The sequence below is a fragment of the Dunckerocampus dactyliophorus genome, chromosome 9 (genome assembly GCF_027744805.1).
Source record: "Dunckerocampus dactyliophorus isolate RoL2022-P2 chromosome 9, RoL_Ddac_1.1, whole genome shotgun sequence".
NCBI lineage: Eukaryota > Metazoa > Chordata > Actinopteri > Syngnathiformes > Syngnathidae > Dunckerocampus > Dunckerocampus dactyliophorus.
In genome coordinates, this window is record NC_072827.1 from 15,600,574 (window position 1) to 15,625,411 (window position 24,838).

Consider the following 24,838-nt stretch of genomic DNA (forward strand, 5'->3'; position numbering starts at 1 on the left):
TCGGAAAAGTTGGGTTTTTTGCCATCTTTGGGTCCTTCCGGGACCTCCGATGAATGTTTGGGGGGTTTGGCCCACCTCCCGGGGCGGAAAAGTGTCGTTTCAGCAACTTGAAAAAATGCGATTTGGCGACAGTGCCGGCACTGTCGAAACGGGTGAAAATCGACCCCTCGGAAAAGTTGGGTTTTTTTGCCATCTTTGGGTCCTTCCGGGACCTCCGATGAATGTTTGGGGGGTTTGGCCCACCTCCCGGGGCGGAAAAGTGTCGTTTCAGCAACTTGAAAAAATGCGATTTGGCGACAGTGCCGGCACTGTCGAAACGGGTGAAAATCGACCCCTCGGAAAAGTTGGGTTTTTTGCCATCTTTGGGTCCTGCCGGGACCCCCGATGAATGTTTGGGGGGGTTTGGCCCACCTCCCGGGGCGGAAAAGTGTCGTTTCAGCAACTTGAAAAAATGCGATTTGGCGACAGTGCCGGCACTGTCGAAACGGGTGAAAATCGACCCCTCGGAAAAGTTGGGTTTTTTGCCATCTTTGGGTCCTGCCGGGACTCCCGATGAATGTTTGGGGGGTTTGGCCCACCTCCCGGGGCGAAAAAGTGTCGTTTCAGCAACTTGAAAAAATGCGATTTCGCGACAATGCCGGCACTGTCGAAACGGGTGAAAATCGACCCCTCGGAAAAGTTGGGTTTTTTGCCATCTTTGGGTCCTGCCGGGACCCCCGATGAATGTTTGGGGGGTTTGGCCCACCTCCCGGGGTGGAAAAGTGTCGTTTCAGCAACTTGAAAAAATGCGATTTGGCGACAGTCGAAATGGGTGAAAATCGACCCCTCGGAAAAGTTGGGTTTTTTGCCATCTTTGGGTCCTGCCGGGACCCCCGATGAATGTTTGGGGGGTTTGGCCCACCTCCCGGGGCGGAAAAGTGTCGTTTCAGCAACTTGAAAAAATGCGATTTGGCGACAGTGCCGGCACTGTCGAAACGGGTGAAAATCGACCCCTCGGAAAAGTTGGGTTTTTTGCCATCTTTGGGTCCTGCCGGGACCCCCGATGAATGTTTGGGGGGTTGGCCCACCTCCCGGGGCGGAAAAGTGTCGTTTCAGCAACTTGAAAAAATGCGATTTGGCGACAGTGCCGGCACTGTCGAAACGGGTGAAAATCGACCCCTCGGAAAAGTTGGGTTTTTTGCCATCTTTGGGTCCTGCCGGGACCCCCGATGAATGTTTGGGGGGTTTGGCCCACCTCCCGGGGCGGAAAAGTGTCGTTTCAGCAACTTGAAAAAATGCGATTTGGCGACAGTGCCGGCACTGTCGAAACGGGTGAAAATCGACCCCTCGGAAAAGTTGGGTTTTTTGCCATCTTTGGGTCCTGCCGGGACCCCCGATGAATGTTTGGGGGGTTTGGCCCACCTCCCGGGGCGGAAAAGTGTCGTTTCAGCAACTTGAAAAAATGCGATTTGGCGACAGTGCCGGCACTGTCGAAACGGGTGAAAATCGACCCCTCGGAAAAGTTGGGTTTTTTGCCATCTTTGGGTCCTGCCGGGACTCCCGATGAATGTTTGGGGGGTTTGGCCCACCTCCCGGGGCGGAAAAGTGTCGTTTCAGCAACTTGAAAAAATGCGATTTGGCGACAGTGCCGGCACTGTCGAAACGGGTGAAAATCGACCCCTCGGAAAAGTTGGGTTTTTTGCCATCTTTGGGTCCTGCCGGGACCCCCGATGAATGTTTGGGGGGTTTGGCCCACCTCCCGGGGTGGAAAAGTGTCGTTTCAGCAACTTGAAAAAATGCAATTTGGCGACAGTCGAAATGGGTGAAAATCGACCCCTCGGAAAAGTTGGGTTTTTTGCCATCTTTGGGTCCTGCCGGGACCCCCGATGAATGTTTGGGGGGTTTGGCCCACCTCCCGGGGCGGAAAAGTGTCGTTTCAGCAACTTGAAAAAATGCGATTTGGCGACAGTGCCGGTACTGTCGAAACGGGTGAAAATCGACCCCTCGGAAAAGTTGGGTTTTTTGCCATCTTTGGGTCCTGCCGGGACCCCCGATGAATGTTTGGGGGGTTTGGCCCACCTCCCGGGGCGGAAAAGTGTCGTTTCAGCAACTTGAAAAAATGCGATTTGGCGACAGTGCCGGCACTGTCGAAACGGGTGAAAATCGACCCCTCGGAAAAGTTGGGTTTTTTGCCATCTTTGGGTCCTGCCGGGACCCCCGATGAATGTTTGGGGGGTTGGCCCACCTCCCGGGGCGGAAAAGTGTCGTTTCAGCAACTTGAAAAAATGCGATTTGGCGACAGTGCCGGCACTGTCGAAACGGGTGAAAATCGACCCCTCGGAAAAGTTGGGTTTTTTGCCATCTTTGGGTCCTGCCGGGACCCCCGATGAATGTTTGGGGGGTTTGGCCCACCTCCCGGGGCGGAAAAGTGTCGTTTCAGCAACTTGAAAAAATGCGATTTGGCGACAGTGCCGGCACTGTCGAAACGGGTGAAAATCGACCCCTCGGAAAAGTTGGGTTTTTTGCCATCTTTGGGTCCTGCCGGGACCCCCGATGAATGTTTGGGGGGTTTGGCCCACCTCCCGGGGCGGAAAAGTGTCGTTTCAGCAACTTGAAAAAATGCGATTTGGCGACAGTGCCGGCACTGTCGAAACGGGTGAAAATCGACCCCTCGGAAAAGTTGGGTTTTTTGCCATCTTTGGGTCCTGCCGGGACCCCCGATGAATGTTTGGGGGGTTTGGCCCACCTCCCGGGGCGGAAAAGTGTCGTTTCAGCAACTTGAAAAAATGCGATTTGGCGACAGTGCCGGCACTGTCGAAACGGGTGAAAATCGACCCCTCGGAAAAGTTGGGTTTTTTGCCATCTTTGGGTCCTGCCGGGACTCCCGATGAATGTTTGGGGGGTTTGGCCCACCTCCCGGGGCGGAAAAGTGTCGTTTCAGCAACTTGAAAAAATGCGATTTCGCGACAGTGCCGGCACTGTCGAAACGGGTGAAAATCGACCCCTCGGAAAAGTTGGGTTTTTTGCCATCTTTGGGTCCTGCCGGGACCCCCGATGAATGTTTGGGGGGTTTGGCCCACCTCCCGGGGCGGAAAAGTGTCGTTTCAGCAACTTGAAAAAATGCGATTTGGCGACAGTGCCGGCACTGTCGAAACGGGTGAAAATCGACCCCTCGGAAAAGTTGGGTTTTTTGCCATCTTTGGGTCCTGCCGGGACCCCCGATGAATGTTTGGGGGGTTTGGCCCACCTCCCGGGGCGGAAAAGTGTCGTTTCAGCAACTTGAAAAAATGCGATTTGGCGACAGTGCCGGCACTGTCGAAACGGGTGAAAATCGACCCCTCGGAAAAGTTGGGTTTTTTGCCATCTTTGGGTCCTTCCGGGACCTCCGATGAATGTTTGGGGGGTTTGGCCCACCTCCCGGGGCGGAAAAGTGTCGTTTCAGCAACTTGAAAAAATGCGATTTGGCGACAGTGCCGGCACTGAAAAAACGGGCGAAAATTGACGCCTCCGAAAAGTTGGGTTTTTTGCATTCTTTGGGACCTGCCGACACCCCCAATGAATGTTTGGGGGGGTTGGCCCACCTCCCATCCAGAAAAGTGTCATTTCAGCAACTTGAAAACTGCGATTTTGCGACAGAAAAAACTGAGAAAATGGACGAAAATTGACCCATCGGAAAAGTTGGGTTTTTTGCCATCTTTGAGTCCTGCCGGGACCCCCGATGAATGTTTGGGAGGTTTTGCCCACCTCCCGGGCCCCAAAAGTGTCCTTTCAGCAACTTGAAAAAATGCGATTTTGCGACAGTGGCGGGACCCAAAGATGGCAAAAAAACCCAACATTTCCGAGGTGTCGACTTTTGCCCGTTTTTTCAGGTTTTTCATCTATGGGTCTTGCCGGGACTCCCAATGAACGTGTGGTGGGTTTGGCCCACTTCCTAAAGCAGAAAAGTGTGGCTTCAGCAATTTGAAAAAAGTTTGATTTTGCGCCTGCCAAAAAAAACCCTAAAATTGCTCCGTCAGAAAAGTGCCCTTTTTTGCCATCCTTGGGTCCTGCCGGGACCCCGATGAACGTTTGGTGTGTTTGGTCCACATCCTGAAGAGGAAAAGTGTTGTTTCAGCAACTTGAAAAAAAATGCGACCTGAAAAAACGCAGAAAATCAACTTTTCCGAAAAGTCACGTTTTTTGCTATCTCTGGGTCCTGCCGGGACCTCCAATGAACATAAAATATGTAGATAAAATAAATGTCAGACTAATATTTATGGTGTAAACCACAAAATGGAGCGAACTATGGCGTTTGGCTGAGGTCTGCGCTCTCCGTGTCCTTTTCTTTATTTTCTTTTTTTTTTTTTTTTTGTTTTTTTTTTTTATTTATTATGTTGTTTATTTTCAATTATTTCATTTAAAAGCTGTTGACATTCCAGTTACAATGTCAAATACGCTTGAAAAAACAAAGTTTATTGTTTTTGATACGGTGTACTTACGTTATTATGCCACATATTATCATTTCATCAACAAAAAAATGGTCTCAAAATAATGTAACAATAATATCATTTATCAGCAATCTGTTGTAGGATAGTTTTCGTCCAGCAAAATTTCTTATCGTGACAGGCCTACAAGTAACCTCTTTTATGTCACATGCATTAACGTTTAAACCCTGAATACACAAACCATCCAATAGTTTAGTTTATCACCTAGAAATTATATAAAGAGTTTTGAAGTACAGAAGCCCCTCGTTTATCACGGCTAATTGGTTCCAGACCCGACTGTGATAAGTGAATTTCCGCATCGTAGGAGTCCTGATTTATTAATGGAATCTTTTTGTCACTCAGAAAATCTGTTTACGGCTTTCTAAATAAGTTTTTTTTTTAGCACTGTTTAACATCTTTTTCCAGACTCAGAATGTCTTTTTTGTATTTTTTTCATTGACCAATTTTTATGCTTAAAAATGTTTAATCTAGTAAAAAATATGAAAAATTTGATTAAATCTGCATATATTTTTTTATACCAATAATAAGCCATATTCAACTCAACTGCGAAACAGCATGATATATTAATTAATATAGTTTGAAAAACCGTGATAAAGTGAAGCTATGAAATTCAAAGTGCCAACTGGTGAGGGATTACAACGGCAATAGGGTGGTTCAATAAACTCTCTGTTAAGAATGTGGTGAGATATTTCTTCTTAAAAGGAGATGAAGCTTGCTGAGCATGTGCGGGGGACAAGAATAAAGAGTCTTGGAAGAGTTCCTACCTAATTAGTCGTGATAAGCAGTTATTAAGACCAGCAGAACCAAGTGAATGTGCTTGCTGGGGAGAGTGGACGCCTTTTACACAGTACTGCTTCAATAACACACCCTGTCCTTGAATCATTTTACATGAATTGCTGTGATTTTACATTTACATGTTTGACTCACATGACTCAAGTCAAGCACTCTGAATATAAAACAACAATCCTACAATACAAAGGACTGCTGAACAAGAAGATCTGGAATTGGAATTTCATCACATTTTGCAAAACATCAGCAGGTGATGACAGAAACGAGAGCTGTAAAGAACCGTTTATGCACTGTCGGATTTTTGAGGCTCATCTCTGCATCTCTGCACTTTTGGTAAATTACAGGCTGGTTTTCCTGTTCTTCTTGCTAATGAGTGGTGTGCATCTTCTGGTGTACACATGAAGTACATCATGAAGTCTTCTATGAACAGCAGATAGTGACACCTTCGCTCCTGTCCTCTGCAGGTTGCTGCTGATGTCAGAAACACGTGTTTTAGGGGTTTTCTTTACAGTTCTCACAATGTTTCTGTCATCATTCTTTCTTCTTCAGGACATTCCAAATCGTTGTAGTGGCTATAACAATGTTTGTGCAATGGTTCTGATTGATTTTCCATCTTCTCTCAAATTCATCATCACTTGTTTTTCACCTATCGACAGCTCTCTGGTTTTCATGTTGTTTTCACCTCTAAATGCAGCCTACATAGATAAAGCCTATCCTACCCAATTTGAAACTGAGCGTAGACATTCCGTGCTATTTATTAGCAATGACTAATGCAATGGGGCACACATGCAACAAAATGTTATGTTAAGTCATTGCTTAATGTATATCCTACATTTTCATTCATAAAATCAGTCCAGACCACAGGGCTACTCGAAGGAACATCTGATATATACGATACACTCCTTTATTATCAATAGAAAAATTATCATAAATAATCTCATAAACACAACACTGCAGTGTTTAACAAATCAAATCAGTATTATTACATTTTTTGGGTTACTTATAACAAACAGAGCAGAGGGTTCATCGCTTTTTGTCAAAGCAGCTCAGTCATTCCTTGTGGCATAGTTTTCGTTGGTGCAAACCCCATCTGCGTGTGAGTGCAAGAGGAAGAAACATCAAAAATTCATCAGGAGATGGAAGTAGATGTCACATTGAATATGTAGCCAGCTGCAGTGATGACCGTGGGTAGTGAACTGTAGAAGGTGCACAAGGATGCGGTTCAGGTTCTGGCATTGTATCGACCCCATCAGGGCGAAATCATGTTTGTATCATTTAGACTCCAGGATAAATTTCCCCCACTATACAGTATACTTATGTCAGCAAGTACTGGCTTCCATAAATACAGTATAAATAATCCCTAGCCACTTTGTGCTTCCAATTGTGCGGCTTCACTCTAGCACGGTTTTTTAAATGTGGTATTGTGTATTCTGTATTGTGTATGTAGTATTCTACACTAGTCACGAGGGTGTCATTCACGTTACTGTAACGTTTGGTGAGACACACAAGCACCAGACTTGATCTCTGGAAGAACAGGCTTTTATTGCATGTTTGAATTATCTCACAACGGGCACAATAATCCCTAACACGGGCTACGGTTGTGGCTTAAACCCACGCCAAGCTAAAATTTAACTCATCACACATTACTTCCTGTCTGCCCCCCACTCAGACCCTTTAACACCGGAACACATTTACAGCAACACACATCAGCATGAGTCGTATTTATGTCTTATTTTCTCTTATTATGTCTACTTTAGTTCATGTCTAGAGCTCCCTAATAATGTTTACAAAACATATTTAGATGGTCATAAACAGGTTTTCTATGCTCTAACAAGAAAAATATTCAATTTATAAGTATAGAATACTACTTTGCAAAAATTCACTTATCATGGTTGAGTCTGGAACCAATTAACCACGATAAATGAGGGATTACTGTACTGGCTAAAGGTGTTCTATGCAACATGCAATAATTGTAGAATTACTCATACGCTGTCCAGATTTTGAGTTAAAGTGTCTTCCTTTTTAGTGAACAGTCTCTGGCTGTAAATGACGCAAATATGTGGCAAAAGACTGTAAGAGGTTATATTAAGCTAGTGCTTCTCAAATAGAGGGGTGGGCATGGTGAGGTGTAAGGGGCGGCATGAGAGGCAGCAGGCGCTATACTATGCTCCTGTATATACAGTACTAGACATCGCCAAGTGGCAGACCTCGGTCCGGATAAACAAATCCAGTCAAAAGTGCAAATGTGATGCAACATTACCTGACAAAACACACACCATCCGTGTGTTTCCTGACAATTGTCCAATCAGGGATGTCATTATTTTTTTTACAATGTAAGTAATAATGAAAAGGGATTATATGTATTTGTGATCATTCGAACAAAAAACCTTGAACCTGTGTGATATCTTACCATATTAAGTTGGTGGCATGGATGTCACGGAATTCGTTTGTTTCCCACAAGTAAAGAGCAAAATATCATACCTGCGGTAAATGAATAATAATAATACAAATAATAGTAATAATGATAATGCAAAGACCTCAGTCTCCGTTCACGTTGCTGGGAATATCCATGCTCCATAACATTCTGCTCATCAAATATTTAAAGACTGGAGGAAAAAAATGGGCTTAAATGCCAGAAGATCACATGGGGATTTAAAGAGTGGGTGGGCGTTACTCATTATCTATCTAAATGTCATTGAAATATGAAAGCCTTGCAGAGCACTTGAGACACTGTCAAAATGTACTAAGACATCTCACTCTTACCAATAAGTGGAGTGAGAAACACACTGGTTAAGTCACAGGTCAAATGGTAAATATTAGTATTACACTCAATCCAGGGCGTTTCATTAGGGGCGCAAGCAAAGTAGCATTTGTACGACATGTTTTTCAAGGTCATTTTTAGATTTTGTTTAACATGACTGCAAATCCTGAGCAATGAACAAACACAAAGCACAGCGCTGACACCCCGGGCTTTTCATGTCCTCCCCTATTGTAATTAACTCCCTGAATCGGCTCGTCACCTTGTTGTGTCATTGCTGCAGTGGGATCATTTTTCCGTACTTAGTTATTACTTAGCACCCACTAAATATAGCTTTCTGCAGGCAGCCAGTGTGATAGCTCTTCCCAATAAAGCCAGCTGTGGGTTGTTACAGCTACACCCCCCCCCAACCCCTGTCCCTTCTAACCTCACACGGTTAAGAAGATGCAGAAGATAGCATATCACCCATTCGGTGCATTTGGGTGCACAAAACGGTTAAAACCAGCTTTTTGAAACATATTTGAACGACTTAATAAATATAAAATGTATTTTTTAGGTTGTCTGGAACGGCTTAATGGGATTTGCATTATTTGTTGTAGGGACATTTTTGGTTTTCATACGTTTCAGTTTTCGTTTGACCTTTTGGAACAAATTAATGAGGAAAACCGAGGTTTCCTTGCATGTAACAGGGGTGTCCATAGAGCAGCCTGGGGGCCATTGGCAGCCCGCAGCTGTTTTTTTATTGGTCTGCAGCACATTCTAGAATTATAATTTAACAAGAAAACTAAAAAAGTAATTAACAACAGCAATTGTTCAAAAATATCATTTCATTCTTCGTATTATATTATCTTCACGATATCGCAGACCAAGAGTCTCAAAAATTTTATTTCACTCAAGGGAATTGTGAGTGAGTCAATTTTAGTTGGTTTAGCCTTGACTGCTACTTGAGTGACGGTGGTAGATTGCAATTAGTGCCGCTATTTTTGTCAACAAAACTGGAAAAGAGAACGTCGAAGCCGTCGGCTGCACAATTTAGAAAGAAGAGAAAAGAAGAAGAAGAAAACCAGGGGCCAAAGATACAGGTACAACGTAATATAGTTACAAAAAATAGCTTTTGTAAAGAAAAACTAGTAATGTAAATATGTAAAAAAAAATAAAAATGGGGGGGTGGGCGCCACAGCGTCGGTCCGCCCAGGGCATCAATCAAGCCAGAACCGCCACTGCCTACATCACAAAGCCGCAGATTTCTCTTGAAATATATATACTGTAACTTATTAGCATATCTACATTAAAAAATGTGGCCCTTGAATCTTTCATTTTTCAGTAAGTGGCCCTCGGTGGAAACCGTTTGGACGCTGATATATAAATATATTTTAAGTGACAAGAATTATCACTAGAAGGAACTGTGGAACTGAGCTGTGATGGTGGGTATTTCCTTATAATACTGCTGTGACACTAAGCCCCAACTCAATTAATATAAGCCATGGAGTCATAAGGTCGCCTGGCTGGTTGACATGTTTGATTGGCAGATTTAATGGAATTGGAGAGGCAAGCATTTATTTTAGGAACTCCTAGCTTTTTTCATTGTGTGCGGATAAGTTTGGGTGCCTTTAGCTATGCTGAATGTGAAGATGGCCCTTATTTAGTAGTAGCATCCGTAAGAGTTATACTGATTTGACGATCAGGCCACAGCATGTCATCTTAAAAATAAATTCAAATTTTATGCAGTAAATTAAACTGCTGAGGACTCATAACTAGATTAAAAAAAGTTCCAACACTGGAGTAAAAAGATGAAGCGAATATTCAGAACACTAAAAAATGTTAGAAATAGCTTACATTAACGGCTGCTTTTCATGACCTTGGAATAAAGGCAACACTCACTACAGTTACATCCACACATCAGTCAGATTCCTGATAAAGTTCGATGTCTCTGTATTCACACTTTTCTGTGAAGTCCCAGTTTATATGCTCAAACCTGATCGTTGGCCCAACGCCAACAAATGTGCTTTTGAAACACGAACGGGGGTGATTTCAGTTCGTTTAGCGGTCATTGCCACTCCGAACTGTGCAAGTATTTTTTCACTGAAAGCGTTCAAACTCAACGGACATGGAAGCAAAAGAATCCAAGAATTAGTGTTTCTGTTCATAAATAATAGAACAGCTAAATCTGTCTAAAAATGTGACTCGCCTGTACAAGTTCTATTAAAAAAGCTTTATAACTTTGCTTGTTGCACAGGTGATAATCAGATGTTTTTTAGCCGTTCTTGAGTTTTTAGATTGCCACAGCCTATTTATAAAGTGGATTTTAAGTCTGAATTTTGTTCATTAGATGGAAATTAAATCAATTTTTTTGCGATTACCCAGAGGTAAAAAAAAAAAAACATGCAGTGAAAAAAATGTATTTGTATTTTTGTTATTATTATTATTGAGAAACATGGGGTCTTCCAATGAAATGCACAGACGTTGAGGTATATATTAAATAATACTATATAAAACACTTTCTGCCATTCATTTAAAGAAACCGTCTGTGCATGGTTGCCTTCCAAACAAACGTGAGCCCAGTAACCACCTGAAAGCGAGAGATGACAGGCACGTCATATTAACCTATCCAGCAAATTAGGCCACCTCTGAATAATTAAAATTAATCGTCTTAATCAAATACGATCATGGAACTCCTACTAACTTTAAAGTCGAGATTTAAGAGGATTTTATAGGCATCCGCCAATGACTAGTGACCTAATTCAGTTCTCTTTTAATATCCACTTTACTTTAAGACCTACAGTCGCTCTATGAATGTCAATCTAGATATATGCAGGCAAATTGAAGGAGTGCTGTACTCATGTCCTCGGGAGTTACTGTGTATTAAGATCATTTTCTCATTCACCATAAAACCGGTACAAAAAATGTGATATATGTCGTTATCAAGTTGCCTTAATATAGCAAATACACAAAGTATACTGCTCACTGCACACTACGACACGTAGTAATGACTGAAATAACTTGAAACAACTTTTATTCAGTGCCTTTAGGATCAGTACAAAAATGGAAATTAAGATGGAAAACCACAAGTTTAGTTGCACTAAAGACGGGTTAGTTGCTGAAAATCAATGCAAGGGTAATAACAATATATATTTTTAACCTTTTAGCAATAAGTCAACACAAATCAGCATCAATCACTTCCAGGCCACTTGCTATTCAGTAAATCATAATTTTGGTGGGTCCATTTTTTTTTTTAAATAACAAAAATGGTCCTCCGGGTATCATTTATGCCCAACATAGCACTTGCAGCAGCATAAGGCATATCGCTATAATAGAAACAGGAAGTGGTCCACTATGTGAGCTTATTTAGTGAAAAGCAGTATTGGTCTTAAGAGTAAGGCACCATTCCAAAAATAAATGAGGGTATTTGGGCACACTGTATTTTCATTTAATTTGTTTGTTTGTCTTGCATATCTTCATTTAAAAATAAATATTTTTGTAAAAAATTTAAAATAGTCTTTGCTGTACCCTATAGTCACCCACAAGTAAAATAAAATTGGAACAAATGCGGAAATGATCAATACATCAAATAACAGCATGGATATAGCAATTTAAAAAAGGTAAAAATGGATAGCAAAAAAATAAACACAAAAATGACAAAACAAGCAATATACATTTTTTTTTAAACGGATACAAATTGTGAACACCTTGACTGTATTTTTTATGTGCCAAAGGCCCCTCCCCCGTGACAAAAGAACCCCTCTGTCCAACACATCTCTTTGGCGTTCATGGAGGGAAGAAGCATGCAATGCAAAGCCCCTCTGCCAGGCCAAAAAGCCACTGGGCAAGTTCATTCATTGGACGCCAAGGCATATCATCTGCAAAATGGACATTTGTGATGTATATTTCAAAACTAATTCACTGGGCAAAAAAAACAAACTTTAAAAACGTGGATGCATCCTTATTGTTTGGAGTATAATGTGAAGGCGTTTTCAATGCACAGAACGATGTGGGAGCTGGAGCAGCTGCTGGAGTGTTGCTGCAGGAGGTGGGCGCTCTGTAGAGACGATGCCAGACCGGTTACAGCGCGGTCGCCTGCCCGCCATGTTTCACAATAGTGGTCTGTTTGCCTGTGGCCTTTGTTGCTCGACCCATGCCAGACCATTTTGTCTGGCCTGATGAAGGAGAGGAGATATTAGTACATGTTTGGTAAAGTGTGCACCAATGAATGATCAAAGAGAACACATTTTTCGAGGTGTAAAACAAAAAATGGACTCACCACGCACTGTCCCTGAGAACATCTCTCCCATCAAAGGAGTAAATTGGAACATTCTCCCTCATTTTGCTTGCGTTGTCACCAAAGATGGATTCCCAGCTGTCAAACAACACTTGATCCTGCATGGGGAAGAAATGTAAATTGGTTGACATTTATACTGACATTATTACAACAAAAAAAGCCTTGGTAATACAAACGTAAAAGCTTCTTGAGGTCATATCCGTATCGCTTTTTCTACTGATAATGATATCGGTATGTTCCGCAGAGCAACAAATTCAGTGTCGGCAGTGGGGAAGTTTCACCAGATTGTAAGTATACAATTTGTAAGGGCGTCCAAACTTTTTCCACCGAGGACCACATACTGAAAAATGAAAGGATGCAACGGCCGCTTTGATATTTTCAAAAGCAGATATGCTAAGATGTTATGCTAACAAGTTATATATATTTCAAGATCTCGGATTTGTGATGTATGTGAAAAAGCTTATTATTAGTATGAACTTCGGTTTTTGCTTTTTCCCCCCATTTTTGCTGTTGATTATTTTTTTTTCGAATATTTCAACTTTCTTCTTAAATCATCTTTGCAAATTTTCTTTTCGTAATATTAAAATTACATTATTTTTTTCTAATAATGTGACAACTTTATTTATGTAAAATTGCTACTTTTTCTTATTACCACACGACTTTTTTCTGTTAATATTTGATTTATTTTATTGTCATTAAATTCCATCTGTTTTTATTTTTTATTTTTATTTTTTTTACATTTTCCAACTATTTAAACTTTCTTCTTGTAAATTTTTTCTTGTAATTATGACTATTGAATGTTTGGATGTTATTCTAAAACGTTACAAGTTTTTCTGTGACCTAATTTTTAAAAATGAATGAACTTGTTTAATTCTAATATTTGTTGTTTTGTTTGTTTCTCATAATATTATGACTTAAAAAAAAAACATCTGTTTTTCTTCAATATTTCAACTTTGTTATTAAAGGGATGTTATTTTTCCTCATATTACAACATTAAAACTGACTTTTTGTTGTTGTAATATAGCATAATGCTTTGACTTTATTCTTGTGAAATGTCTGCAAATTTTCCCACTTTTGTTGTTTTTAATTTTCTTGTTAAATTAGATTTTTAGAATATAATAAAAAAACAAAAAACAGCAATGACCCCCTGCTGAAAGGTGTTACATTTTGATCTTTTTGCGTAATGTGGCTCCAGTTGCTCCAGTCGAAAACAGTCGCACTGAATACGAGTGAGAGACAGGTACAGCTGCACGTGCTTTCCGCCGACATATCGCTGCAGCACATTGTGCCAAACAGGAAACAAAAAGCCAAAATAAGAGCACAAAAGAGGAAACAAAAGAGGATTCTTATGGGATAAAATAAGCAAATTGGTCTAACATAGAACTTTCCTGCTAACAAAAATATCTTTTTAGTCAAAAATATGAACTTTTTACCTTGACCTGATTTCCACTTTTTATAGTTTAAGGCATTCATTTTAGTGCTGATCCAAATAAAGAGTGCTCAGACTTGGGAGTAAAATAAACGCCCATCTCACCTTGAGGTTGACAATAGGGAAGGTGTCTCTGTCCGACCTGCGGACGATGGTGTAAAGGTCTTGAAGCTTAGAGGACAGGAAAGCTCTGAAGGTCCCCTTGAGGCCCACGGCACGGGCCTGCTGGAAACACAAGAAGTCTGCCCCTCGAATTCCTCGCATGTTTCCAGTTTGAGGGGTGTTCAGGGCAATAAGATGGAGCTGATGAGAAAGAAAGATGACAATCCCAACTTTTTCTCAAGATCCATCCATTTTCTGTGCTGCTTATCCTAATTAGGGTATGCTGGAGCCTATCCTTCAGGCGGGAGGCGGGGTACACCCTTGGACTGGTCGCCACATATAGACAAACAATCATTCATATTACACACATTCATACCTATAGGCAATTTCGAGTCTCCGGTTAAGCTAACATGCATGTTTTTGGAATGTGGGAGGAAACCGGAGTACTCGGAGAAAACCCACGCACGAGCGAGGAGATCAGGCAAGCTCCACACAGAGATGCCAGGCGGAGATTCGGACCCAGGGCTTCCCAATCTCCTGACTGTGTGACCAATATGCTAACCACTTGTCCACCGTGCGGCCCCTTTTCTCAAGATGCACAAGATCAAAATTTGTATTACTCTTTCACTGAATTTTTGTATTTAGTGATTTATTTATGTATTTGATGTCAATCGTGCTCTGTTTACAGTGAGTGACTGATTAGACTTAGGAGTTAATGTAAGTCAAATTTAGGTACAAATTCCGACTTGCATTACAGTTGAGGAACGGAACACAATCAAATCATTGTTCATTGTTCATGTTCATATGTTAAATGTGTCTTTCGGAAAGCGGTTCAGATTGGGCCTAACTGCGCCTTGTTATTAGGACCTATCCAGGTTTACTGTATGTCCAAGTAATTTGCAAGAACTTGGCTTCCCTGTGCTCAAAATGAATAACATACTGTACATTTTGAGATTGTTTGATTTCGAGTCGTCCAACCCCACTTACCCCTGATCCTGACTTGTCCACATACACGGCAGGTTGCACTACAGGATGGCTGGGTCTTCGCTGAGGAGTTACAGGATGCTTGTTCTGAACTTGCTCTGTAGCCAGTCTGCTGTCTATCTGACCCGAGTGTCTCTGGTCAGGGAATCTGTGATCGACATGTGGGTGTGATGGTGGCTCAATGGGTCGGACAGCAGAGACACTCTGAGAGTAATGGCCAGCTCCGTTGTTCTGGGACTGGTCATTGGACTGGGGGTACAAGATCACAGGTGGAGGCTTCACCTCCGCAACCTCATTTTCCTTTGAAACAGAATTTCAAACAAGGATCAGTAAATTTCAAGAAATGAAAAACTTGCACCTTCCTTCTTTTGTGGAGTCTAACTCACCAGCTCTCTGAAGAAGGGCCTGTAGTCTCCAAGCTGTGAATGAAATAGAATTCTAGAAATGAAGACATTCACAAGACCATATGGCAAGACGGTGAAGAATCAAAAGAACCGTACCATGACTTGTCGCAGTCCATCACGGACTCTTAAATAGAGGTCGGCTTTGTCGATTATGTAGATGAGGCTTCCCTCTGCCTGGCGTCTGGCAGTCGCAATCATTGTGTCATAGGACCTTAGAACGGTAACCTGTGGAAAGCAAATTGACAAGTTTGTACTTGTTTGTACTGAACCATCAGTCAATGGACAGCGATTGATATTGACAATACAACAGGCCCCTGCCAAAGACAGATCCTGCACATTCAGTTTTAGATAGCAACGCAATTTAGGGTAGTCATACGAGTAGAAGTTTGACAAAAACTAAAGGAAAGACACTTACTGCAGATGAGAGTCCAGGATTTCCAGGTGGGCCAGGAGGACCAGGAGGTCCTGGTACATTGGCAGCTTTAAATAGAAGCAGCTTGTTCAGAATTTGATTTTATAACCACTGGTGTTTCCATTTGTCCAAAAAACCTATGTTCCTAAGATTGTTTCAATATTGAACCACTACATCAAAGCTACTTACAGTGACTGGGCCAAAAGGTACCAGGCAGAGAGGAAGATGTTACTGGTCCTGGTGGTCCAGGTGGACCTGGTGGACCTGGACGGCCGTCGTAACCAACTCCTGGTGGCCCAGGGGGACCCTGAGGTCCAGGGGGACCCCTAACAGGCTCTCCTTTTGGACCCTAACATGAAGAAAACATTTAACAAAATATATCAAATACAAGTTATCCATAATATGAAATTCAAACATGCTGATAATGTTCTGATGTTTTATTCTCAAACTCACTGGTAGGCCTGGTTTGCCGGGAGGCCCTTGTGGACCTTGAACTCCTGCAAAACGGGGGTCATAATATCCACCAGGTTCACCCTTTTCTCCTTTCACGCCTGGGTTTCCTTGCTCCCCTTTTAGGTCATTCTGTTGAGAAAAAGCTTTACCAGTGTGACAGCATTCTCAGCAATTGTCACATTTGTACTTGGGGGAAGTTCAAATGTTTTAGAGCAGTGGTTCTCAACTGGTGGCTCGCAACCGACCCGTTTTCAGTGAGTCGTGTCTTAACCTTCCACTTTTATTCAAGGTGTCGTCTATTAATACCCTTAAAGATGGCGACATCGCTCTATAGTGTTATTTGAAACCCACTGTCATCGAAGACCGTTTGTTCGTAGTCTACTGCCATGAAGATGTTGAATGTGACACCAGTCCTTTCTGTTGTTGAGCCTTAGAAAGTGTTTGATTATAAGTATTTGATTATACAATATATTCGCTGTTAAAGAGGAATTTGCATCTTTGTTATCTATTTAATTGTCATATTTGGAGGTGTTTGAAATCGCCATGTAAAACCTTTAAAGCTAATCGCCAGAGAGTACATGCGATTTTCAATGTAAATTAGCATCAAACAAGTGCATTTGTTGTTCATTTATGTTAAATGTGACAGAGAATGTTGATTTTATTCCAGTGATGGTTATCACCATCACTGGAATAAAATTGACAGTTATTGTCAATCTGTTAACTATTATCGTTAATAGTTTCATTTCCACTGATATGTATGACTATTTCGATACAGTATTATCACTGTGCCTGTTGATAGTATTTTGTTATTTCCATTTATGGGCTTTATGATTGTTATAGGCATTTGCTGATGTGGTCTTGTTGTTTGTTTCTGTTGCTTTGTTATTGTTGTTGCAATTGTTGTTGCTGGTGTTGTTGTCTCTCTCTGTATTGTCCCGCCTCTTGTCCCCGCACTCCCTCCTCTGTCTTATTTTCTGTTCTTTCCTGTGCCCTCCTGCTCTGGTCCGGCTGCTCCAAATTTGCATCAAATAAAATCGGTCTCACTTTACAATAAGGTAAACAAAATTACAGTCGTTACTGAGGAACTAATGAAGAACTAATGAGGAACTAATGAGTAAGGCACATAAATTTAGACTAGTTACTGAGGAACTAATGAAGAACTAATGAGGGACTAATGAATAAGGCACATAAATTTAGAGTAGTTACTGAGGAACTAATGAAGAACTAATGAGTAGTGGTTAAGGTTAGGTAGGTTCGTTCCTCATTAACTACTGTAATTTTGTGTACCTTATTGTAAAGTTTTACCCAAAGTATCTTACACTTTCCCCTGGCAGAGAAAATCTGTTTAGCATGTAAGGGCATCTAGATCAACAATACTATCTGCCCCAATGGCTGGACAGGACAAAAAAAAAACAACAAAAAAACGAATGTCACAGAGAAATGAAATGCTCAATTTTTGTATGTTCAGTTTTACAGTTCTTTAAAATAAAGACTCTCAATGTTCATTAAACTTGTTTAGTGCTGGCACACAAAATTCAAATTCAAACTGCACCGACTGTTTATTATTTATTGTGTGAATGCTTTAAGAATTTTCTTAGGTATTAACTTATATAGACACAAACTGTTAGCATGGGAACAGCTAGCATGATAGCGTTGTTAACATTAGCATGTTAGCATTTTAGCCAATTTCTTGGTATTAACTTACATGGACACTAACTGTTGGCATGGTCACAGCTAGCATGATAGCGTTGTTAACATTAGCATGTTAGTATTTTAGCCATTTTCTTGGTATTAACGTACATAGACACTTAGCGCTATTATGCCAGGTGTTAGCATACTCGCTACGGTATTTCAGGCCAGCGTCAGCACTGCGAGTGCAGAATTGCAGTATTCACACGCAATGTTTCCCCACATTGCGCATTTCTAGGTAAATATATGATATGTGAGAAATTGGAGTTGAAAAATTTCCACAATTTGGGGTGTTAGTGGGTCCAGCAGTTAAAAACCAGTTGAGAACCACTGTTTTAGAGAATGTTGCTTTTGTCTTAAATCAAGGTTTATGGCTTATTCTGGAACCTTCAGATGCTCACCTTGAATGTGTAAATGTCAAAATTAGAGGCTGATCCTGCAAAATATAGATGTATTTTTGGTCAAATGCAGTAAAATAAGAACTTACAACAGCTACTTGGAATATTTTATGATTTTAAATGTGTTAAAAGCTCAATGATTTACCGGGGAGGCCTGGAAGCCCATGTTCGCCACGCTCTCCCTTTTCTCCTTTAATTGCTGCAGTTAAATATGACATACACACAGCAACATGAGACAGTATTCCATATAGTAAGTAACAGACTTTGGCATTAGTCTTTCTTACAGAGACGTCTTTTGTGGTTGTGACGTCTTGCGGCTCATTACTCAAATCTATTAAAACAGATTAATCTTCCGACAATGGAGGATATATATGCCCCTTCAGCGTGAAGTAGCCAGATGAAGCTGAAATTAAAGACCGTTTTGTCTCCAGAAACTCAAAACCCTTCTTTAATCTAACTCTTTCACGTGAACATTTGCTTTACTTCCCCATATCCAGCACTGTTTTAGAGAAGTTTCGTCTTATTGTATTGTACCACTGACCAAAACAGTAGCTACACCTAAACGATCTAAATAGATCACAGAAACTGTAAGGACTTTTACAAACTAGAATGACAATTTGCAGAGCACAGACCAGTAAAAACTAATATACTTGATAGACTTGTGTAAATTTGGTTATTTTGTAAAAAAAAAAAAAAAGCTAAAAAAAAAGTGATACATACATACATACAACATTTCAGCTTTTTACATTATGCATTTTGTTCTAGTTTTCCCATTTTACAGGTTTTTAAATAAAATTATTTCTACAATATATTAAGGGCCAAGAAAAAACGAGCCGCACTTTGGACACCACTGCTTTTTTAGTAGTATAGTTCATTGTGACCTAAACCCTGTGAGTAACCACACTTTCGTCCACTATTTAGCTTGAAATCTTCCCGTCGCAACCGAACGATGGTAATGAAACAGAGAAGGGGAGTGTTTTTTCAGCTCAGACTAATCGGTGTATGATAACAGTCAGTAGATCCGAAATTGGAGGCGAAAACTATCAGCCCTCTGAACGAGTCATATACAGTAATCCCTCTTTTATCGCGGTTAATTGGTTCCAGACTCAACCGTGATAAGTGAATTTCCATACCGTAGGATTCCTTATTTTTTAACCAAATATGTTTGTCGTTAGAGCATTGAAGAACTGTTTACGACCTTCTAAATACAGTTTTTCACATTATTAGAGCCCTCGAGACATGAAATAACACCCATATAGTCACCTCTACACTCATTCATTCATTCATTCATTTTCTATGCCGCTCAATTCTCATTAGGGTTGCGGGGTATACTGGAGCCTATCCCAGCTGACTTTTGGGTGGGAGGGTATTCCCTGGACTGGTTGCCAGCCAATCGCAGGGCACACTCCTTTATACTCGTATTACCCAATATAGCTGACATAATAAGAGAAAATAAGACATAATTAAGACTTGTGCTTGTGTGTGTTGCTGTAAATGTGTTCCGATGCTAGGGGAGCTGAGTGGTGGGACAAAGAGGAAGTGACATTGTGGGTTCAGTGTCTTTTAGTTTGCCCTGGGTTACAGTTGCAATAGTAGCCCGTGAATAGTCTGTTGTTCCGGCAGTCAAGTCTGGCGCTTGTGTCTCATCGAACATTGCAGTAACATTACTGACACCTAGTGACCAGTGTAGTATACTACCTATCATCACAACATCTTTGAATGTGTCTTCTGAATGCCTTATACTTGTATTTTAGTTAATTTAGCCACTTCTATACTTGAAAATGTTTAATTTAGGCAAAAAATATGCACAATTCTACACAAATATGCATAGGTTTTGACTAATAATGGGCCGCATTTAACCACAAAACAGCATGATTTATTAATTAATACATTTTTGAAAAAACATGATAGCGTGAAGCCATGAAATTCGAAGCAAGAAGTGGTGAGGGATTACTGTATGACATTTTTGTAAGGGTAAAAATAAAAATGTAGTTGACCAACTACACTGGCCTCTTTACTGTTTTATCTCATTATAATAAAGTGTGCATATTATTATTAAAATATAAGGGGAATAGGTCATACCTGGATAGTTTCTGGAGGTTTCATCATAGCGCTGTAAACAAAAGAGAATGACATATTTACAGTACATGCATAAATTACATTTAAACAGTTTGGTTACTTACACTGAAGCGATCTAAGGGACTGGCTGGCCCTGGAGGTCCAGGAGGGCCAGGTGGTCCTGGTGGGCCAGGAACTCCCTGATAAAAAAAATATTAGATGCAGAATTATTCCCCACTATATTGTAAAAATAATACCACATAACTAGCAAACAATTCACAATAAAATGTTTATTTTAAGACATTTACACCTCAGCTCAGTTCATTCTAAAAAAAATCTTTTTTTTTTTTTTTTTTTACCGTGTAGCCAGAGCCAGAGCCTCCCCCCGGCTCTCCTTTTTCACCCTTGTATCCATTTACACCAGGGCGACCCTAAAAAGAAGCCAAATCAACATTATTAAAAATATTACAAAATACACTATTGCAGCATTTTTGGCCAAATGCTGTAATATGTGTACAATTTGTATTTGAAATATATTTAAATAATGGCAAACGCCCCACAGTCTGAATGTTTACTTACAGGTCTTCCAGGCATTCCAATTTCACCCTTGAATCCAGCTTGTCCATATTGTCCCTACATTGAAAAAAAAATCACACATAATCCCGATTATCTGAGTGACAATATTTGACCAATAACATAACATACTGTTAAAGAGAATATACAATGTGTAAATGCTTACAGGTGGTCCGACGGGTCCAGGAGAGCCTCTGTCACCCTACATGAACGGTAGAAGCAAACAATATGCAAAACAAATATGAGGAGACAATACATTTAGAAAGAAATTAACCATAGAGAAGTATGCAGACAATTAAAGCGATACTCACTTTCAAACCCGTTAGCCCGTCCAAAAACAGTGGACTCCCATCAGGGCCGATTACTAAACCTGGCTCACCTTTCTCACCCTGCAGAGAGAAGAGCTATCAGCTCTATTGTGAATGGTGACACAAGGCATGCGTACTGTACATACAGTAGCTTTCATTGTACCTTGATGCCATAACCGGAAGGGCCTGGGTCTCCCCTGTCACCCTTTGGACCCATAGGACCCTGCAGGACAAAGTTCATTACATTCGTTACAATCAAGGAATGGCGAGTTCATCCTAGAAGGTGCTAAGTCATGCCAAATAGAAACAAAGGTTCACCACCCATCAACATGTATGATGTGCTTGTTCCACTTTGTTTTTTCCACCAGCATTTTATAAACAAACACTTCTTATAACAAACATGTACGGTATGATGTATTATGCTGTACGTTCTATTCTTTATTATTTATAAATTATTAGCAAGTTTGGGTGAAGGAGAATTTTTCTCTTGCAGCTTTTCTCCCAAAAAAGGCCTATTTTGGCAGAGAAAATGTGCAAATGGGCGGGGTATCCTCCGAATAAAAAAAAAATTCAAAAACGTGATTATTATCTACTGATCTACTGATTATTATCTACTGTACTTCCATAACGCACTATATGTAGTGTTTAACATACATTCACGCCAAAGAAGGATTTGGCTCTATATTTTCTGTTTTTTTTTTTTTTTTATGATTTGGCACTATCTGCTAATGATCTGTCAGTAAGACTTGTTGTTACAACTGTGTCCAGTGGATGGCATCATAACGCTGCATAGTCAGAGACACTTCAGCTTGCAGTAGGAAGGCGCTCTTCCATTTGGAAACGACAGTAAACAACTAGCTGACAACACAGTGCAAACGGATAGACGGTCAACAAACAGAAACACAGTCTTACTAACGGTGCAAACCAACATGGGCAGCACAACACACAACAACAGTGAACTACAATTCTATGTGGGCAACAACGACTAACTTTTGTCGACGACATGAAACGGTTAATTTAAAGTGCCCACAAGGCATGCTGGGTACTCCAGCGACAACTACAATACGCAGTCACATGAGAGTGGGCGTCTACCTCTATGAAAGTGGCAAAACTAAGCATTATCATCTTTCTAAAGGCACACATTCTGATACAGTAGTCTAATTGAATATAATGGCCAGTAGGAGTTTGCATTACGTATTAAATTATTATTACAGTACAACAGAAATCTAATAAATGAACTGGACTGGACTTACAGGGAATCCAGCTTGGCCAGGTAGGCCAGGTCCTCCCTTTATAGAAAACACAGAAACATTAATTGATTAGATTTTCTGGTTGACTTTACGCTACCTCTTACAAAATCAGTCAAGTGTGCTATTAATCAAAAAATGTTCAGTAACAATTACAATCAAAGCCCAATGCCAACATTTAGACTGATTTACTACAATATACAGTATATGTTCTATTCAACTATTTCATTGAATACATACTTGAGGCCCAGTACTGCCAACAACACCATCAAACTGTAAAGACATAAACAAAGTCAAGTAAAGAAAAGCAAAATAAAATTTTAAAAAATCAGACTGTTTTTTGAGAAAAATTATATATATCCAGTCAAAATCAGTTTTTCAAAATAAATTAATAAAGTATTCAATTTTGTGGTTGAGGAACTAATTAACCGCGATAAATGAGGGATCACTATAAAATGTGTTTCTTGTATGCATTTACAGTATATATACACAGTCATGGAAAAATTATTAGACCACTCGTTTCTTCAGTTTAGTGATCCATTTTAATTTGTTTGGACAAATATAATGATAACAAATATAGCTCATAAGAGTTTCATTTAAGAGCTGATATCTAGCAACTTCCATGGTTTTCTTGATAATAACCAGAATCACCTAAGTTCTTACATAAATAGCAAGAGCACTGTACTGCCAAATGAACAAAAACTGAACAAACAAGGGTGGTCTAATCATTTTTTTTATATATATGTAATTATTTATTACCGTTATTATCATTTTATTTTCCTGGTAATAAAATGGTAATAATGGTGTATAGTTATAATATGTATTTATAATATGTATATATATGTATATGCATATAATATGTATAGTTTTCCTCCAAATTACCGTCTGGTTATTTTTTTTTAATTTACATGTATTTATTTTAATTATATTTTCTTTTACATTGTCAGATGGCTGATAGATGATTTGTCCAGGTGGTCCAGGTGGGCCTGGCGGTCCTGGTAGTCCAGATCCATCTCGGCCAGCTTCACCCTTAAACAAAACATGCATGCGAGATAATTACCGGTCTTACATCCAGTCATATACAATCCGGTAATATGTTTGTAAACACTTACAAAATAAAACATTTAAAAACACAAGAAAATAAGTGTTTCTATTCGACATCTGAGCCCTATCTATTTGTTTGCAGTGAAAATGAACAATTTGACTGAAAATAAATAATCACCCTCTCTCCTTTGTCCCCTCTGTCACCCTTTGCTCCCTGGAAAATTAAAGAATGAAACACAAGAAAGAAAAATCAACAACTTGCCGTTGTAGCAGAATGGAACAATAACAAACATAATATCAATATACAGTGGTGTGAAAAAGTGTTCCTGATTTCTTATTTGTTTGATGTTGCTTCCCGGTGGACTTGCTGACGTTTTTTGGATCATTTTTCTGCTGCAGAACCCAAGTTGGTTTCAGCTTGAGGTCACAAACAGATTGCTGGACATTCTCCTTCAGGATTTTTTGGTAGACAGCAGAATTCATGCTTCCATTTATCACAGCAAGTCTTCCAGGTCCTAAAGCAGCCCCAGATCATCACACTACCAGCACCATATTTAACTGTTGGTATGATGTTCTTTTTCTGGAATGCGGTGATACTTTTACGCCCAAAAAGTTCAACTTTTGTCTCGTCAGACCACAGAGTATTTTCCCAAAGGTCTTGGAGATCATCAAGATGTTTTCTGGCAAAATTGAGACGAGCCTTAATGTTCTTTTTGTTCAGCAGTGGATTTTGTCTTGGAACTCTGCCACGCAGGCCGTTTTTGCCCAGTGTCTTTCTTCATGAACACTGACGTTAACTGAGGCAAGCGAGGTCTGTAGTTCTTTGGATGTTGTTGTGGGGTCATTTGTGACCTCTTGGTTTAGTCGCCGCTGCGCTCACCATTGTTCCATGTTTTCGCCATTTGTGGATAATGGCTCTCACTGTGGTTCGCTGGAGTCAGAAAGCTTTAGAAATGACTTTATAACCTTTTCCAGACTGACAGATCTCAATTAATCTCAGTTAAGTTATGTTTTAACAGTGGCCGGCAATCACTTTTTCACACAGAGCATGTAGGTTTAGATTTTTTTCCTCCCTTAATAACAAAAAGTTTCATTTAAAAACGTCATTTTGTGTTCAGTTGTGTTGTCATTGACTAATATTCAAATTTGCTTGATGATCTGAAACATTTACAGTAAGTGTGACAAACATAAGAAATCAGAAAGGGGGCAAACACTTTTTCACACTATTGTATATGCAGCATTGTAATTTAACATGTTTGATATTCTTGCAGGAGCTCAATAACAAAGGCACCAGACATGACCACCAGATATGGTGAATTAAAGACCTGAACTCCAGGGAAGCCATCCAATCCTGGTCGCCCATCTCTTCCTTCTGGGCCGTCGCTGCCCTTCTCACCGGTGAGGCCAGGCAAACCTGGTTTACCCTGCAGAGGTTCATACATTCAACATAT

The 24,838-nt window shown here is 40.4% G+C and overlaps 1 protein-coding gene across 4 annotated transcripts in view; it reads right to left on the reverse strand.

Annotated features, from left to right (window-relative positions):
- Positions 1–10,987: 10,987 nt before the first annotated feature.
- The window catches only part of col18a1a (collagen type XVIII alpha 1 chain a), an 86,462-nt gene continuing 72,611 nt past the window's right edge, over positions 10,988–24,838 (reverse strand). For 2 of the 4 annotated variants that reach the window (XM_054787278.1, XM_054787276.1), the window contains exons 19-41: positions 24,713–24,811; positions 23,566–23,601; positions 23,283–23,372; positions 22,584–22,616; positions 22,350–22,385; positions 21,260–21,319; positions 21,100–21,177; positions 20,955–20,990; positions 20,795–20,848; positions 20,575–20,646; positions 20,341–20,415; positions 20,240–20,270; positions 18,303–18,356; positions 18,161–18,195; positions 16,071–16,199; positions 15,807–15,966; positions 15,621–15,685; positions 15,302–15,430; positions 15,188–15,220; positions 14,805–15,101; positions 13,821–14,018; positions 12,269–12,384; positions 10,989–12,164 (exon numbers count right to left, since the gene is read on the reverse strand). In XM_054787278.1, coding sequence (XP_054643253.1) covers positions 11,951–12,164; positions 12,269–12,384; positions 13,821–14,018; positions 14,805–15,101; positions 15,188–15,220; positions 15,302–15,430; positions 15,621–15,685; positions 15,807–15,966; positions 16,071–16,199; positions 18,161–18,195; positions 18,303–18,356; positions 20,240–20,270; positions 20,341–20,415; positions 20,575–20,646; positions 20,795–20,848; positions 20,955–20,990; positions 21,100–21,177; positions 21,260–21,319; positions 22,350–22,385; positions 22,584–22,616; positions 23,283–23,372; positions 23,566–23,601; positions 24,713–24,811 — 2,130 coding nt within the window. In that variant the 3' untranslated portion in view covers positions 10,989–11,950. Of the gene's footprint in view, positions 12,165–12,268; positions 12,385–13,820; positions 14,019–14,804; positions 15,102–15,187; positions 15,221–15,301; positions 15,431–15,620; positions 15,686–15,806; positions 15,967–16,070; positions 16,200–18,160; positions 18,196–18,302; positions 18,357–20,239; positions 20,271–20,340; positions 20,416–20,574; positions 20,647–20,794; positions 20,849–20,954; positions 20,991–21,099; positions 21,178–21,259; positions 21,320–22,349; positions 22,386–22,583; positions 22,617–23,282; positions 23,373–23,565; positions 23,602–24,712; positions 24,812–24,838 lie in introns of all 4 variants that reach the window. The other 2 variants (XM_054787277.1, XM_054787279.1) reach the window with 2 other exon arrangements.